This window comes from Dermacentor andersoni, chromosome 3 (assembly GCF_023375885.2).
Source record: "Dermacentor andersoni chromosome 3, qqDerAnde1_hic_scaffold, whole genome shotgun sequence".
Lineage (NCBI taxonomy): Eukaryota > Metazoa > Arthropoda > Arachnida > Ixodida > Ixodidae > Dermacentor > Dermacentor andersoni.
In genome coordinates, this window is record NC_092816.1 from 127646658 (window position 1) to 127663316 (window position 16659).

A 16659-nucleotide genomic window follows, 5' to 3' on the forward strand; every position below is an offset into this window, starting at 1 on the left:
AATGATGCCCACTTTTAGGGCACGACGACATCGCGCATAAGCGAGACATTCTTTCGCTTCCCCAAAACATTTTTCTTTACAAATGTAAAAAAAGTATCTAACCGCTCGCTGTGAGGACACTGCGATGCCCGTGGACTTCTTACATTCCAACTGTTGCTTGCAGGTGGAAGCCAGGGAGTCCACATGGCAAAGCAGCTTCAAAACCGCCGCGACATCATGGTGGACCGTTGCTGGAGCCTGGCACCGCTGTCGGCGTTGTCCGCCCTGCTCGCCATGCTGATATCGAAGAACGGGGCGCTCTTCTACGTGGCCTTCATCGACCAGTTCGGGGTGAGCCACCAGAGCGCCAGCTGGCCCCTCACGCTCAACATGGTGATGGCGCACGTGGCCGGTACGTTTGTAAAAGCCTCTGTATGTGCTGCACATAGGCCATGACTTTACCGGAGAGCTTTACTCGTGATGCATTGCCGCACGGAAAGGCTGCAGTCAGCCGTTCGCTAGATGTCAGATATCGCAAAACGGAGTGAAGAGGAATGCAGACGACTAAAAGACGTATGCTGTGGAAAAAATGGTTATAAATTACATACTTCCAATGTAATCTGGTCAGAGCAGCATGCCGGGTAATTGTATAATTTTTTTTGTGTGTGTTAACGCCCTTCAAATAGCAGCCTACAGCAGAGAATACGAACACTTTCATGGTCTTTGAACGGATGCGACAGATATCAGAACCTGACCCTTAAATTTTTCAGGGTGGTGCAGGTGCCTCAGGCACTCATATGTCAAGCCCAGATGTGACGCTAACTGTGTACGTATCGTGGTCTGCGTCATTTCTGGGGGAGCGGTAATGGTGGTGTACCCTTTTTCCTTTTCCAGTTTCGGTAGGGAAAACGTTTCTTTTTGTGAGTTTCTTGAGGTCAGTTAACTTGTAATGTGTAGAACGATGACTCCATTCAGTCTATGACTGACATCTGAAAATGGCCTTTCGTTTTTTAACGCTGGTCAACATTTCGTTGCAGCTGGCGTTTAAGGTATTACCGCAGTGCTGATATGGAAACTCGATAGAACTAAAGCTGTTTATTGCGTCACTCTTATTCATCTAAAACTTAATAAAATAGTAGAATATGACTTAACAAAACTGAGTGTCCTCTACGGTAAACATGGTAGGCACAGAAAGAACGGCGAGATACTTGTAAGCGACGCAGCGAAGCTGTACTTCCACCTACTTGTTTTAGCGAAAAGGATGACAAGTTGAATCAGCTAATTTAGCACGTAGGCAAAGACGGCGTTGTGGCTTAAGGGTAGTAGCCTCTGTCGATGAAGTCTGCCTATTTTGTACGCACAGCGCTGTGGAACGACACAATGATAAATAATCGTAAATTTACCGTTATCCACTTGACGTTCCATGTATGCAGTGTCCCGTTTCATCTGCTAAAAAATAAACACTTGCGTGTTACATACGCTTCGCGTCACCGCGTGCGCGCTTTCTCTGGGCTCCCCTTCTTCTTCTAAAGTAGCCCGATTAAATTTTCTCTGACGTCCTACTAACTAGTCGGTTGCGGCGCGGCTCTTTGAGAAAAGCAGTCGCCCGTAGTTGGGTAGGCAGCGGGCGCTGCGGCTCTCAGGCTACGTGCTGACGCAGGAAGCCCCCTTTCCTGAGACTCGAAGAAGGGCGCTCCGCGGGAAAGCGGCGCTATGATCCTCGTGGCTAACGACTTTTCGGGAACGGCGTCTTTTCTCAGTGGCTGTGTGCTCCGTGACAGTTACTCATGGCACAAAAATATTCCACGAAAATGCTCATGTCATCGTGCCGGTGCCACTAGTATTGAACGCGCACAGCGGTTTCATTGTCAAATAACTCTTCACTAAAAGACAGAAAAAGAAAGAACAGTAGGGGCTGAACCAAAAGCAAGAATGGCTGTACTGTTGCACTTTAAAGACTGCAGTGGCCGCGAATCGTGCAACTCGCATGAATGAATGGACGAATGAATAAACTCGCATGAATGGACGACTGGCTGAATCAGTGAATGAGTAAATGAAACCTTCTTTCACAAACGGAATGGCTATTCGGCCTAAAAGGGGTTGGCTGCAACGATTGGGACCGGTCTTACGTGCTCACCCCCAGTAGTAGAGGAGCGTATCTGAAGCTCCATTGTCTTTGGTTGTGGCGACCCACTCCAAAAAAAAAAAAAGAAAGAGATGAGAGGAGGTAACGCATGGTCGCAGGTATTTCTGCTGCAGATCTCTATATCCAGAACAGTCCCATGGTACGTGTTCCCTGGATAACTCTCGATTCGACCACACAAATCGCTCTGCATTCCGTAAAGGACCCCCAGGCCACGTTATGTGACGAAAGAGACGAAAGGGAAAGACGCTGGAAAGTCCGCGAGTACATTTTCGACACCGCGTCCGCGTTGCTGTGTCCTTGGCAATGAGCCGCTCCGTTGAAAACACGGCAATCGAATGTCGTCGGCACCTAATGGTCAGCGATCCGGGACCCCTCCCTGTCGCGTTGAACACTCTCGTAAGGAGATTGTTGCGTCGCGCCTTCTAGGATGGGCGAGGGTAATGACTAGTAGCAGACCGGCCTCGTTCACAACGAGGAGGCGCGCCTCGGTGAAATCAAAGTGGACGAGGATGTTGCGGGGCTACCGTCACCGACGACCTGCCCTTCCCCCTCACGGATGCAGCTTTGCTTGGCCTTAGCCGTTTGCGATGCAAAAGTGACGTGGAAAAGACTCTACGCACGGCTTCAACTAGCTTCACTTTCGAGGGCTATGAATGGTTCCAGCATGGCTGCCTTTGTCGCCCCACTGACTACACGGTGGCACCGAAATTTCAAGAAATTATTCTCTGTCGGATCCCTGCGCCAATAAATAAAACAAAAAATTTATTTATTTATTTATTTATTTATTTATTTATTATACCTCAATGGCCCCAGTGATAGGGTATTACATGAGGGATGGGCTTAGTTTAACAAAACAGTGATTCGAGAGAGCAGCCTTGAAGGGATGTGCGTCGGAGTGATGCGTGACATCGGCAGACCGACCGTTCCAGTCCCTCGCGGTATTCACAAAGAGTAATCGTAGATTGGAGCAAGTCTGCGCCGGGGGGGGGGGGGAGGGGGGTGATACATGGCTTTTCTGTGGTTAATGCGGCTGGACTGACGATGAGCTGGTAATATAGCTGAAATCTGGAGTGGTGAATGATATACTTTGTGAAAAAATTAGTAAGTCCGGCACGGGTTTTTAGTCAGAGACGTTTGCATGATAAGAATATTCAGAGTAAATAAAGCGGGCTGCGCGGTTTTGAACCGATTCAGGTATATTAGATAGGTTATGTTGATGAGCATCCCAGACAGGGAATGCATATTCTAACTTAGGGCGGACATATGTAACCTAAGCTAATAATTTTACTGATGGGGGAGCAAGGGCAAGGTTCCGGCAAAGAAAGCCGAGGGTTCGATTCGCGGCATTGGCTAAGTTAATGGCATGTTGTGACCAAGTTAGGGTAGTCGAAAAGGTTATGGCAAGGTATTTATATGAGTCAACGGATGATATTTTGGAGCCGTATATGGTGCATTTCCCTGATTGGTGATGCTGTGTGTGATGGAAAGAAACTAGTGAGGTTTTTTTAGCATTTAAAGACGATCATCTATTCGTTACACCATAATTCAATGTGTTTTAGGTCAATTTGAAGCAAATTCATGTCTGAAGCGTTAGTTATGCGTCGATAAACTACACAATCGTCTTCGAACAATCGAATATTAGAAGAGATCTCAGTAGGAAGTTCATTAATGTAAATTAGAAAGAGTAGTGGTCCGAGAACTGTGCATTGTGATACGCCCGAAAGTACAGAGGATCGGTTAGATCACTGGGTGTTAGCAAATACAAACTGTTGCCGGTTATTGTGAAGGGTAGGTATCCAATATAGCACAAATGGATTAAACTTGAAAAAGGAAAGTTTTAAGAGTAGCCGTTGGTGTGGAACTTTGTCAAATGCCTTTTCAAATTCTAAAAGAATGGCATCTACAGGTGCGTTCAATGGAATTATTGTCGGAGATACTCTACTACCACAAGGTGGACATATTTTCACCGTTCCTTATAATACCTGCAATGCTGCCTTTCTAACCGATCACTTTACTTTGCTTTAAACTCAAGTCGAAGCCAATAAAGTGAGTGTCATGGTTGGTCCAAATTAAAGAAATCAATAATAAATATTGTATTACTACTACTACTACTACTACTACTACAACTACAACTACTACTACTACTACTACTACTACTACTACTACTACTACTACTACTACTACTACTACTACTACTACTACTCGAGTTAAAGGAGAAGACACATAAATTCTTTCATGACTTCTACAAAACATTAACGCGACTTCATTCCTTTCTCATCCTATCGTAAGACGCATTTATATCTAGTGACAATTTTTTAGGTCACTGGAGACACAAGCTTTTCTTTACAAACTGAAAAAGTGGTATTGCATTACTTTACACACCATCTAACTATAAAACCTCACCCTTTGCATGACACATCATAGCCTCCATTGTTGTTCCGTCATTAAACCTTATACAACGAACTATTCCTACTGTTACCGCTACTGCTAGTATAACTACTACTAATAATTTTATTCTCCGAATAGCTGATATTCCATTGTCAGTTTGAGAAGTATTTGTGATCCAATGTAGAAATTTTAGGAATGCTGTAGAGCAATGATAAATATCACCAGCTTCTTCTAGATATTTACTTATCTGCAGCATAAAATTCTATTCGCTAGTGGAAAAGCGAAACTGAATTTTTTCATTGTCATGCGTAAACTGCATCGCTATGACGTTTTTTTTTTTTTTCGCATGGTCGCTGACTTTGCGGTTGCTTCGGGCATTTGAGGTACTTTTATGTAAGACTGAAGGCGTACAAAGCTTGTAACATTTAGTATTTCCACAATTTGCAATGTCAATTCGCTTTTTATTTAGTACAAAATAGTTATGTAGCTTGCGCAAGACGTTTCCGGAGCTTGTGACATCAGGAGGAGCTGGTGCGAACACTTGGAAGATGACGCCATCTGTCAGCTTCCGCTAGGGGACCTTCATGCGGGCGCCTACGTAGAGTCCCGATACAAAGTCGCTATTAAAGGTCATAAATTTCCATAAAGTCCCTGTGTAAAGTCCCGATGAAGCAATAGCGAAAAATTCAGCCATCTTGGGTTGAAAATTTATGCGGGAAAGCCACTAGTTGTGCATACGTGCAGGAGCCGCACCCGCGCAGTCGCCACAGTCAGGAACACTTTTTTTTGTTGTTGTTGTTACGAACAACACCTGAATTCTCACCTCACGTTTACGGCCTCATATTTAAGTTCAGGCGTTCAAATGTTTATCTGCGATTACTAAACATACTGCGTAGCACGTACGGCGACGCATGATAGCAGCCTCTCTGAGCCTTTCAAATTTCTATCCTAAGCGGCGAGAATAATATCAAGGCTGCAAAGAGTACCTGTAACCAATGCATGCGCTCGCGGCTCGCGGCATGTCAAGGGCGCGAATGCTCGCACAAACACGGCGCGCGCTGTCACATCCATTACTTGTCTGTTCATGCATGAACTCAATTGAATCCGTATGCCCGTCGCGAGCAAATACACTAGCTGTTGAACTCCCTGGTTATGCGTCATTAAGTTGCCTCATTGAGAGTGTTGCGTCAATAATTCACCGGCGTCGCGACTCACGCGTTAAGCAGTTTATGTACTCCATACGCGACAGCGTAGGTCTCAAGGGTGAGAGGAATTCTTTTTATCCTTCGTAGCGCCAACATGCAGAGCATGGTGCGTTGTGTAACAGCCATCGTAAACATTAAGCGACGGCGCGCGATAACACACTTCCAACGCATGCGAGCAATTCTAAATCAGCGGAAAACAAGTCAATATCAATCGCACTTTATCGGCCGCCTCATACGGAGTGTCGAGGTTCAGTATCGGCTTTCCCGCCGCGTGTATGAACTCGTTTGATCACATGATCAAGGGCGGCGGGCGGAAATCAGACGCGGAAGGCTGGCTCCATGCGGGAGTCTATGCCGGGATTCTACACCTGTGCGCTTTAGTCTGTGTGTATGTGCGTTGTTAGTAGTAGGGTGTAACGGCTCTGTAAATTTTTCTTTGACGCCATTTTGGTACACCCCCGTCCGCGTCCGCGTAGTAGGGTGTAACGGCTCTATAAATTTTTCTTTGGCGCCATTTTGGTACGCCCCCGTCCGCGTTGAAAATGATGCATGTGCAATTCCACAACTTTAACCTCAGCGTCTAGCTCATCATAACTTTCATTGCTGTATTTTTGGATTCACAATGGAAAAACTTTTTCTTCTACAATAAAGCTACATGTTTCTCCATCGTCGTGGCAAATATTTTGAAGCATGCCAGCTCCAATTTTCCCTTTACAAATGCTTGTGAAACGTTTAGACTCTAGAACTAGCTTAAGGACTTTTGTTGGATTAAGAGAAAAGGCTGTAAGATATCGCATGTATAAATCATAATTTTGAATTAGGGCTTGTCAAGTATTTAGAAAAATTGAAGAAAAAGATTAGCTGTGGAGATATCGAAGCCCAATTTAAAGTATAACAGCGCGGCTTTTTAACCATGACGTAAACTGAAGAGCAGAGAAGCGCAATCACCTTTAGTCTCACTTGTATACTTTGAATTATTCAGGAACAACTTGCTTAAGGTTCGACGGTATGTAACACAAAGTTAAGAAATTCGTAACTTATCACTACCAACAAATATCGCGTTTTTGTCAACTATATCTGTTACAACATCTCGGGTGGACCAATGCTAATGTGTGATTTTACACCAACATGAAATGGGTAGGACGTTTACGAGGATTATACAAATGTTGTACGAAAAAGTAGATGGCATTCTTCAGAGCGATGTGTAATATAGAAATCCTCCCCCCCCCCTCCCCCTGTAGACGCCTCAGTTGGTGCAGAGTAAAGAATTGTGATATTAGCTATTGTTGAGGAGTTAGATAGTTGTAAACGTGGTCCTTCAGTTTTTTTGTTTATTATTGCGATACTTTACACGTTTTAAATAGGAAACTGTTGACCTTAGTAAATATTCTTCGGCCAGCAGTCGTTACATTTCAACATTTTCTTTTAAATGCAAGGAACCTCATCAAATTCAGTGCAGTGTATCCGTACAACAAGACGATATCCGCGTATCCGTTTGCGTATTTGGATAGGCGCTCTGCATATTGCCTCTCGTCTACTTGTGAGACTACTCGTGTGCTTAGTTGAGGGCATGGATGCGATTGTACTGCTGAATATTCCTTTCAGAAGACAGCTTGTTCTTTAGGCTGACCAAAGTGAAAGTGTTCCCTTGCGATTATTGTAATAAATATTTTATCTATACCTAAAAACAAGGTAACGGGTATAACAGCAGACCGCTGTGCAGAGAGCAGCGCAAGTCGCAGCTCGCCGTCGACGCCGGGCGAACCGTTCAGATGGTTCTCGCGAAAACGGTGCAAAGAGACTTCGCCGCGAAGGCCCTCTAGTGCGTGCAGCCGAAAATGCGCTCCTCCTGCTTACGTTGTGACTGTGCTGCGTGTGCCGCTCAAGGCTGTGACTTTTTTTACACGGTGTGGTTGGTGCTAAATGAGGACAACCTTTTTTTAGACATTGCGCTATGTACGCACTCTTGCGGGATTATTCGCACCCTGACTCCTTTTTTTTGGTGCTAAGTTTAGTTTTGCCGATTGCTTTTGCAAGCGACGGTGAAGTTAGCGGATCTATAATGATAGTTAAAGTGACTATTCTACATTTTGAGGTTTATCTTGCTATTCTTCTTTTGTTTGCTTTACAAGGTTATAGCACTAAGGTTTTGCAGCCTTGATATTCCCGGCGTGTGCTCAACGATGTGGTTAGCGTGGCACTGAATAGGTTTTTGGCAACAAAAAACCATTGTAGCTTTAATTTTATTTTCCGGGTTGGACGAGGTCGTTTAATATGGCCTGGAATCCCTATAGGTAGTAAACTTCGCAGCTGCTTTTCTTCACCGCGTTCGGCTGCTATGTGCTAACCACACGCTGCACAGTTCAAAACATGCTGAAACGTCTCACACACAGTGCGTGTACTTCAACATGACCATATGTGTCCGCGTTCAGTTTGCCGTACAAATTGCAACGCTGGTTGGCTCACGTATGTTGCAGGTTTGCTGGTCACGTTGCTGCAGGAGAGGTTCACCATTTACCAAATCGCGGTGTCTGGAAGCCTCCTGAACTTTGCGGCGCTAGTGGCGTCGGCTTTCGTGCCGGACATGACGTGGATGTGCTTTACTCTGGGCTTCATAAGCGGTGAGCACGACATGCAACTGTGCACGTGTTTGCATGCGATTCCTCCTTTTTTTTTTGCCACTAGCAACCTTAGCCTCAAGTAGGATCCAGCTTATGGCAGGATTCATTGCTCTGTAGCAGACTTCTTCAGTTTTCAGTTGCCGACTTGTTAACTTCTTGCGTCTTGTAATGCTTGTATTTTGGGCACCTACCCAGTGGCGCGCAACTATTTAGGAAGATTTTTGGACAAGGTCATTCACATACCCATTGCTACATGCCCCATTGGAAAATACCTAGTGACCCAAGTTGCGTAATCGACAGGATAGTAGCAGACAGAACTTGCAGTGTGGGATGAAGCGGCAAAGAGAGCATTCCTTTGAAATCACGCATGTGATTGGTTGCAATGCGGGAGAGAGAGTGCGTAGAAACGTATACATTTAGTGAAAGGTGACATGTCGATAATCGGCCACTTAACAAGCACGAAGCATTAACGAACAACTGATGCCCCAGAGGGTACGCAACGCAACTCTCCGTAAAACATGATAGGCAGACGATATTATATGACAAAGCAGTTCTGTGGAAATCCGCAACATGAAAGAAGTTTCATGAGAAAGAAATCTGTCATCCAAGTGAGAATGGCCCGAGGCTGCAAAACGGAAACCCGTACGGGTTTCTCAGTAAGAAAGCTTTTGAAGTTGATGAAAAATTCATCCTGGTGTGGGGATTGAACTCGGGACCAACGCATTTCCGGAGCAGTTGGTGTGCAATTTGAGCTAACTAGGAGGATTGCGGATTACGTAACCAAGCTGGAATTGCTATTAAGAACCGAAAGCACAGGGACAGTGAATAATACGGCGAGGCAGCACTGCGAAAATGCGCGACACAGCGGAAGTTTCATAAAAGTAAGAATTGACCTTCCTGATAACGTTGCTTAAAGTTTAAATGAAAATTGCAAGTGCGGCGTACAGGTGCCTGTGCTCGCTCCTAACGTGCTGTCGTCGTCATATGTCCGCTTCCTCGCAGGCAGTGTGAAGCGGCTGTGCGAAAACAAGGGCATCCTGTCATATCTGTATTCGCATTATGAAACATCGTTCCAGCACACAATTGAACACGGACGAGACGAGAAAGACAACACGAACGATGTTTCATAATGCTGATCACAACCAACTATCCCAGCTGTCCATACTTAGCGATATCTGTATTCCACTTCGGTGGCGTAATTTCAACTATTAAGAGTGTTTCAATTTAAAATGTATATAACGTATAGACATCTCTCGGGACCCTATAATGTTGATTATGAATTACCTCTAATCATTGTAAAGGCCATGTGCCTAGGTGAGATTTTTCGACGTAATACTTTCTGAAAAAAAAAAAAAAAGATGGGCCTGGGTGACGTGTGCACACCCAGAGTAGTGTATGCGGCTGCCTGGCCGTATCGTCGTTTGCAGGCCGAATATTTATTTCCGATGAGTCCTTACCCTAGTGGCTAGTACAGGCATACCTAATAATAATGAGTCTACCGTACCAGCGATCCGCGGGTTTCCTTCTGGTACTTGCATCATAAGACTCTATATGTTATCACCCCACGATTTGATCTTGCTGTACCGTGAAAAAAAAAAAAAACATTTATATATGGCTGTTTAGGCGAATGATGCCGCATTGGAGCGGGTGATGGCCACTGTAATGTGTCAGTGCGTGCTCACTGTTTATGCGAGCGCTTATGAATATTCATTCGCTGTCGCTTCATCAATAACTATTCGGAACGTAGCGCCAGTCTTGTACATTGTTCTGCTTCACAATTCTTGCATTATTTTTATGTCGTGCACAAAGCAGCGCAACACCGTACATGGGTCACTTGATTCAGTATGGTATACATATTAGTTTTCATTACCGCAATTTCCGCAACAGTGTTCACTGTTCTTTCAGCCTAACTTTCTTTGCCTTTTCCCACTAACATTTAGCATTCGTTAGTGAGATAGCATTAGTGAGTGAGATGCTGGGATACTAAGCACGAGGCCGCGAGATAAAATCTTGGCCGCGGCGGCCGCATTTCCAAGGGGGCCCAACGTACAAAACCACCGTGTCCCGCGCATTGGGAGCAGGTTAAAGATGGTCCAAATTAATCCGGAGTCCCTAACTACGGCATGCTTCATGATGAAATCGTCGTTTTGGCACGTAGAAACCGCAGAATTTCAATTCCTTGTGGAATTTTCCAAGTCAGCACTTTCCTTTACTCTTTGAACGTTTAACGTTTGCAAACGCAATAAAAGTAACGAGTTTCAATAACCTTAGCCTTAGTTCCTCGTGTTTAGCATTTTTATTCGCGCGTACCCTAAGCCTTCGCAACGAACCGTGACGCATATGGAGCAAAACAAGTTTTGTTCGCTTTTAAGGTGTGTTGTTCTCTCTTCTGCGCATATTGCTGCTTGTTCTAACTATCTCTTTCCGTCGTTACCATGGTGTATAAATGTATGTGACTGAATACCTAAAATAAATCAGGTATCCAACATCTGCTACCATATGCTCGAGTGCCAGCTGCAGCTAGAAATAACTCTATCAGATCGTCCACACAAGACACGGCTTGCAGGAATTACGCACATCACCCGGTGCATGCGAAATATTTTTCCGCTAAGGCGCTCGCTTGATGGGAGCACCTCTGAAGTTAGAAAACAAGTATAACTGCAATATTCTTCTTAACTGAGCACAAACAAACTGGCCAATGTGAACCTTTAGGCGGACATCCAAACAAAATATTCGTGGACTGGCCTTCACGATGCATTTCAGCTTTGATCACCGCAGACATTCTACCTAGGTTCTTCTCCTTCAACGTCGGCCGTAATGTGCACGGGCCTGTTGTGCTGCATAATTTAGTTGCGTTCATAAATAACTTGTATAAGTAAAAAAACATTAACAATTCAGATGAATAAGAGTGCGCTAGTACACGAAACAACCGTTGCTGCCATCACTTATCGAGTGTAAGAATATGTAACGGTTCAACCGAGAGTAAAGGACCGAAACGATATTTTTGCCAGAAATGCTCGTTAACACGTTCCTCTGTGCATTTGTTTTTCTTCGGTGGCAGCGGTTGATGGCACAGGCTTGCGAATGAAACCATTGTATTTCAGGAAAAATTAAGAGTGAAGGCTATTGTCTAAAAGCGAGAGAGCAATAGAAAGCATTGTTTCGAAGCGACCGAAAAGCTAGACCTTTTGGTCCCAACGTGGGAGCGGCTCACTTCGGGCTGGAAAACTAGCGTGACCTAATGGACCTCATTAAAGTTTTTATATTCATCCATCCTGCGAGAGCGAGCAAGCACAGATTTAGTGGTTGTGAGAGTCGCTCTGGACTTGACGGATCCGAATGGGCCATTTTGTGAATAAAAATGGCGGTATAGCCACAGTAATTGGGAGCGGTTTGTATATTATGGTGAAAATTTTTAATAGCGCAAGGAGGTGGAAAGCAAAAACGCTCTCTCTTTCGTTGTTTTCCCTTCCCGCGTCGTTGCGCTATTAAAGAAAACTTGCCATGGCGCTATAACCTCTTGACGAAACAAGGCACACACAAAACAGGGTGGTGTTCTCCATACATGAAGCTTCTTTTTCTTGAACTGCGCTGCATGGGTGACAATAGCTAAATTTGGGAGGTCCAAGCAAGAAGAAAACAAAATGAACAAATAAATAAATTGTGGGACACTTGTGGCCTTCACGAGCGTTTAGTCTGAGTTGCCCAGTCCTAGCATTGCACTGCTGCTCATTTTTTTCCACAAAGTTTCCTTCTCTCCATTACTTCGTACACTACTTCACCACATTATTACCCAGCTAATTTTACCAGCTGATAGTCGTTTTTCACAGAAGTTTGTCCCACTAGGGAAATCATACTCGGTGCAAATAATGAACCGGGCAGCCGCATGAACCTCGTCAAAGCGTGTAGGGAACTAGTTCATTCATCGTGCAAGTTCAAGTGACGTTTTAGATACTAAAATATTCTCTCTTGCCCTCTTGCAGGTTTAGCGGTAGGCATGATCATGCTCTCCCTATCAATATACAACATGCTGTACTTCGACAAGTACCGGGCCACCGCTAGCGGCTTCAAGTACACCGGCATGACGTTGGCGCCACTCGCTTTTCCACTGGTTCTCTCGGCGCTCGTCAGAGAGTACGGTCTCCATGGTGCCCTGCTCTTACTTTCGGCAATCACGGTTAACACCCTCCCCATCGCCATGCTCATGAACAAACCCCGACCAGTTACCTTATGCTGCGGACGACGTAACGTCGAACCTGCAGAGGGAAACCGCAACAGCTGCGATAAAGGAAGCCACTGTGCAGTAGTCACGAAAGGCACAGCAATGGCCGCTCTTTCAAAATGCGCAAGCAAGGGCGGTGACATGTTCTCAGGGGATTTTCGGAAAGAGCAGAGCAACTTGTCCAATGGTTTCGTATTACGTGCTCAGAATAACAATACTTCTGACTCGATGTGTACAAGAGGCTGCACAGTGAATGGCGTAAAAGACGTCGTTCGCACGAAGGGTGAGATCCGCCATGAAAATGGCGTCACATGCTATCCAGGTAAATACGGCCCTGAAAGCGCCATTGATATGAAGTTGCCAAAGTCGGAAGCGCGCGCACAGATGCACGCAACGAGGAGCTGCGAAGAAGGGTGCAAGTCATCTAAAGTGGCTCAAGGTGAAACTTGCCTCGAAGCGAAGGCATCGGGCAGCGTCTGGAACAGCATCTTGATGCTTCTTCGAAACCCAGTCCTCTACGTTCTCGTGATCACATTCACCGTCGGCGAGTACACTACAATCACTTTTGAGACGACAGTCCTCGACTACGCCGCCGACAGAGGTGCCACGAGACGTCAAGCCGAGCCCATGATCACGTACGTGGCTACGGCTGAAATGCTGGGACGGCTCGTGATACCGTTCTTCTGGGATCGTGCCCGGCTCAGCCGATACCTCCTGGTGGCGCTGTGCCTGCTGGTGGAAGCTTTCTGTCTGATCGGCATGCCGCACGCTACGTCTTTTTCCCAAGTCGTGGCGACTGCCGTGGTCACGGGCATTCCTGCGGGCTGTATAGTGGCCTTGAAGCCCGTGGTGCTGAGCGACCACTTCGGCGTAGAGAGATTGGCTGTGTGCTGGGGGATTGCCGGTATCGCCATGCTGCCTGTGGCTTTCGGCGGACCGCTGCTCATAGGTAAGTACACCACCTATAAAGGGCATGACTCGTGGCACCTCTTTCTAAAGCGTAACGAGTCAGGCCGCACCACTAACGTATTTTTATGAAAAATGAGAATGGGATAACTCAGGGCTGAGATAGGAGAAGCAGCTAGAATTTGAAGGGGATAGGTTTACTCCTTTGTTTGCTTTGAAATTGACGCCCATATGTATTTTCGCACATGCATATAAGCATCCTATTGCTGCCGGTATGCAACAGAAGTTAAAGACAAACATGTGGCTTTTGGCCACGTCGGCCTTCGGGTATGTTATATCTTCATATGCTTGAGCACATAAACGCTGTAAGTTTCTAGCAAGTGAATTAACACAAATGAAAGAAATCTTTGGCATTAAGGAACATGTTAAATCATAAAGACTACTGGCAAAGTTATGTTAATTTTCGCCGTGGTTTTCCCAACCGCAATAAAAAATTAAAAAAAAATTTGAATGTAAAGAAAATGAAAGCATCTTGTTCGTAACCCTGCAACTACGGAATTAAAAAGTGTCTCTTTTCCGTGGCCTGCGCCTAAAACGTCTAAAAGCAGAAAACATGGAGACGATTATAATATACACGTATATTTCTAAGCAGTACTTTGAAACTGAAAGATTTCACGGAAATTTCAAAAAAACAAGCATTAGTGTCCTCCATTTTACAGAGAAAAGGGGCAGTGCACAAGATGTAGCATTCGTTTTATTTTTTGATTGGAAAACGTTTTGAAGATCGCTGGCTAGAACCCCATGTAATCAAAGCATTTAATTGCATTATCGCTTATACTGCATTATCGCTTACGGAAGCCATTACACGATCATTCATGTGTCGCATTGATGGCTTGCGCCGCTGTCGTGCCACACATGGCGCAATGGCAGCTACACTAACATTTCGCTCTGCGTCCAGAGAGAGGCGTAGCACGGCAGGACATTTGTCGATCTTAGTGGCAGTGGTAGCGTTTGATAGAGCTCACTCAGCCATAGGTATATTCCATCAAACCTGAGCCCCGAAACCTGAGCGGTTGTACCTCAATATGACGTCAGGATTACCAAAGTGTTTTCTTTTATTTTTTTTCGTAGTGGGGCCGTTCTGGCCTCTCTTCAACCTAGCTGAGCTCGGACTTCGACTTTTCTGAAGAATACAATGTAGTTCACCTTTACCGTTAAATGTTTGACTATATACCCATTACCTCACGGGGAGCTGATGCGGGAACTTCAAGGCTTCGTCGCCACAACTCTTTCGTTGTTGCCTGTATTCTGGCTTGCGAAGCATCCTGTAGTAGTACTGGTGGCTTTATTTGTCATTGTGGACGGGTAGCTTACTGATACAGCTTACGTTGTTTCTCTCCTAGTGTCACTTTAATGGACTCCTTATTTCTCAGGATGGCGGCTAATAAAGCACTAGCTACAGTGCCGTTTTCGACGAATTCATAGGAAATTGAAAAAAAAAATTCGAGGACGCTTAAGCTTCGCCTTTAAGAGTGGAACGCGAGAGCATTCAAAGATGGCTGGCTGCTTCTCACGCTTCCCGGCAAGTGCAGCAACCGTAATATTTATCGGGAAACGCTGGCAGCGAAGGCTGTGCACGAAGGCGAGCTTTCTGGTAGAAACGCGGACTCTTGCATGGGCCGATCTTCTGTCATTGCTTCGCACTCCCAGTATTTCAGTCTCAGATTTAACATAAAAGACATGCGCTGTTGGTGTTTTGATTCATGGCACTTCTTTGCGGACTGTCACTCTCGAAATTTCCATCAATAACCTTGTCAAGGACGTAAGACAAGGCACGACCAATTTTAGTGATAGAATGGTTTGGCAGTGTAAGGCGCATATACCGCATGTCGCATGGCGAAGCATGGCATATACATATGCCTAAATATATGCGGGAACTTTCGCTCATGGGGACGCCGACACCGGATTTTCTGCAGCACGGGTCCTTAACGCTGCCGCGTTATAAAAGCTCGACGTATACATACCTCTTATTGCCTCGGTGCTTGAAAGAACGCGGTAGCATGTTTCCCTGGTAAAATTATAATGTGAATGTGCGTAAACCTACCTCTTAACCTCATCTGCAATTGCCTTGAGCCGGTGCACTGGTGCCTTTTGGTTAAAGGGGAATTTGCATCGCTCGCTCTGCGCGATGCAGATAATAATTTGGGAGTGCCTTTTAAAACTGACGGATGTGTCTTGTGTTCCGTTTGCAGGCGTGTTTCGTGACACGTTGGGGTCGTACGAGAATCTGTACCGCATGCTGTCCGCAATGTGCGTCACCTGCGCCGTCGCGTTCTTCGTCTTGGACTTCCGGCGGACTCGATCCCGGAGCCGGCGGAACCTGGCCCAGGGGTCGCCGTGTGCACCTCCGCGATTTCGCGCTCGATCGTTCGACTCCGAAGTGGACGTCAGGGACATTTATTGACTGCACAAGGACATTAGTGTCGTCGGTACCAGAGCCCTAGAAGAAAGGCTCGTGGTATATATCGCTCTGCACTGCCACGACGAGACGTGCTCATCAATATCACAATGTCACTATTAGTGAATTGTCAGAATAGATTTGCGAACGTATATGTATATATAAAAAAAGCTAACGAGCTAGTTTGTCAATATGTGATATTTGAAGTGATATGCGCCGTATTAGAAGGTCATGGTGTATGGTTTTGCATTACATCATAACTTGCGCTTTTCTGAGCTGACCGACGCCTGAAGAAACTGCGTGAGAGACTGATATCAATGCATCAGTTAAATGCGATCAGATTGTCGTTTTGCATAACTGATGAAAATGTAGGATATGCTTACGAACTAAACTGATTCGCAGACAACGGGCTTTAACGGTGTGCTAACATTAAGTAATCAAATCCATTACGCTGCCAAAACGCAAGCGCCGAGATACTTGCGTTTCGCCGAAATAAACACTTCATTGTTTTCCGTGCACTGACGGGGTCGCATTTTTGTTCATCATTATTCTAGCTTATCGTATTTATTTATTTGTGTCTTGCTAGATACCCGTCAAGACACGAGAACATGGAACACTTCTTCGAGGGAGAATACAGTGGATAAAAACCACTCAGTGGTCATAGAGTGGAATTAGCAAAATGGCCAGATATATACCGCTCCAAATATGTGAATACATGGAAGCAATTTAGTACG

The 16659-nt window shown here is 45.3% G+C and overlaps 1 protein-coding gene across 1 annotated transcript; it reads left to right on the forward strand.

The window, feature by feature from the left end:
• The first annotated feature begins 169 nt into the window (after nucleotides 1-169).
• LOC126538431 (monocarboxylate transporter 9-like) lies at nucleotides 170-16447 on the forward strand. The gene is made up of 4 exons (XM_050185276.2): nucleotides 170-391; nucleotides 8196-8339; nucleotides 12323-13510; nucleotides 15720-16447. Exons 1-4 carry the CDS (start codon nucleotides 184-186, stop codon nucleotides 15929-15931), a joined length of 1752 nt encoding a protein of 583 aa, XP_050041233.1. The 5' UTR covers nucleotides 170-183; the 3' UTR covers nucleotides 15932-16447.
• The last annotated feature ends 212 nt before the right edge of the window (nucleotides 16448-16659 follow it).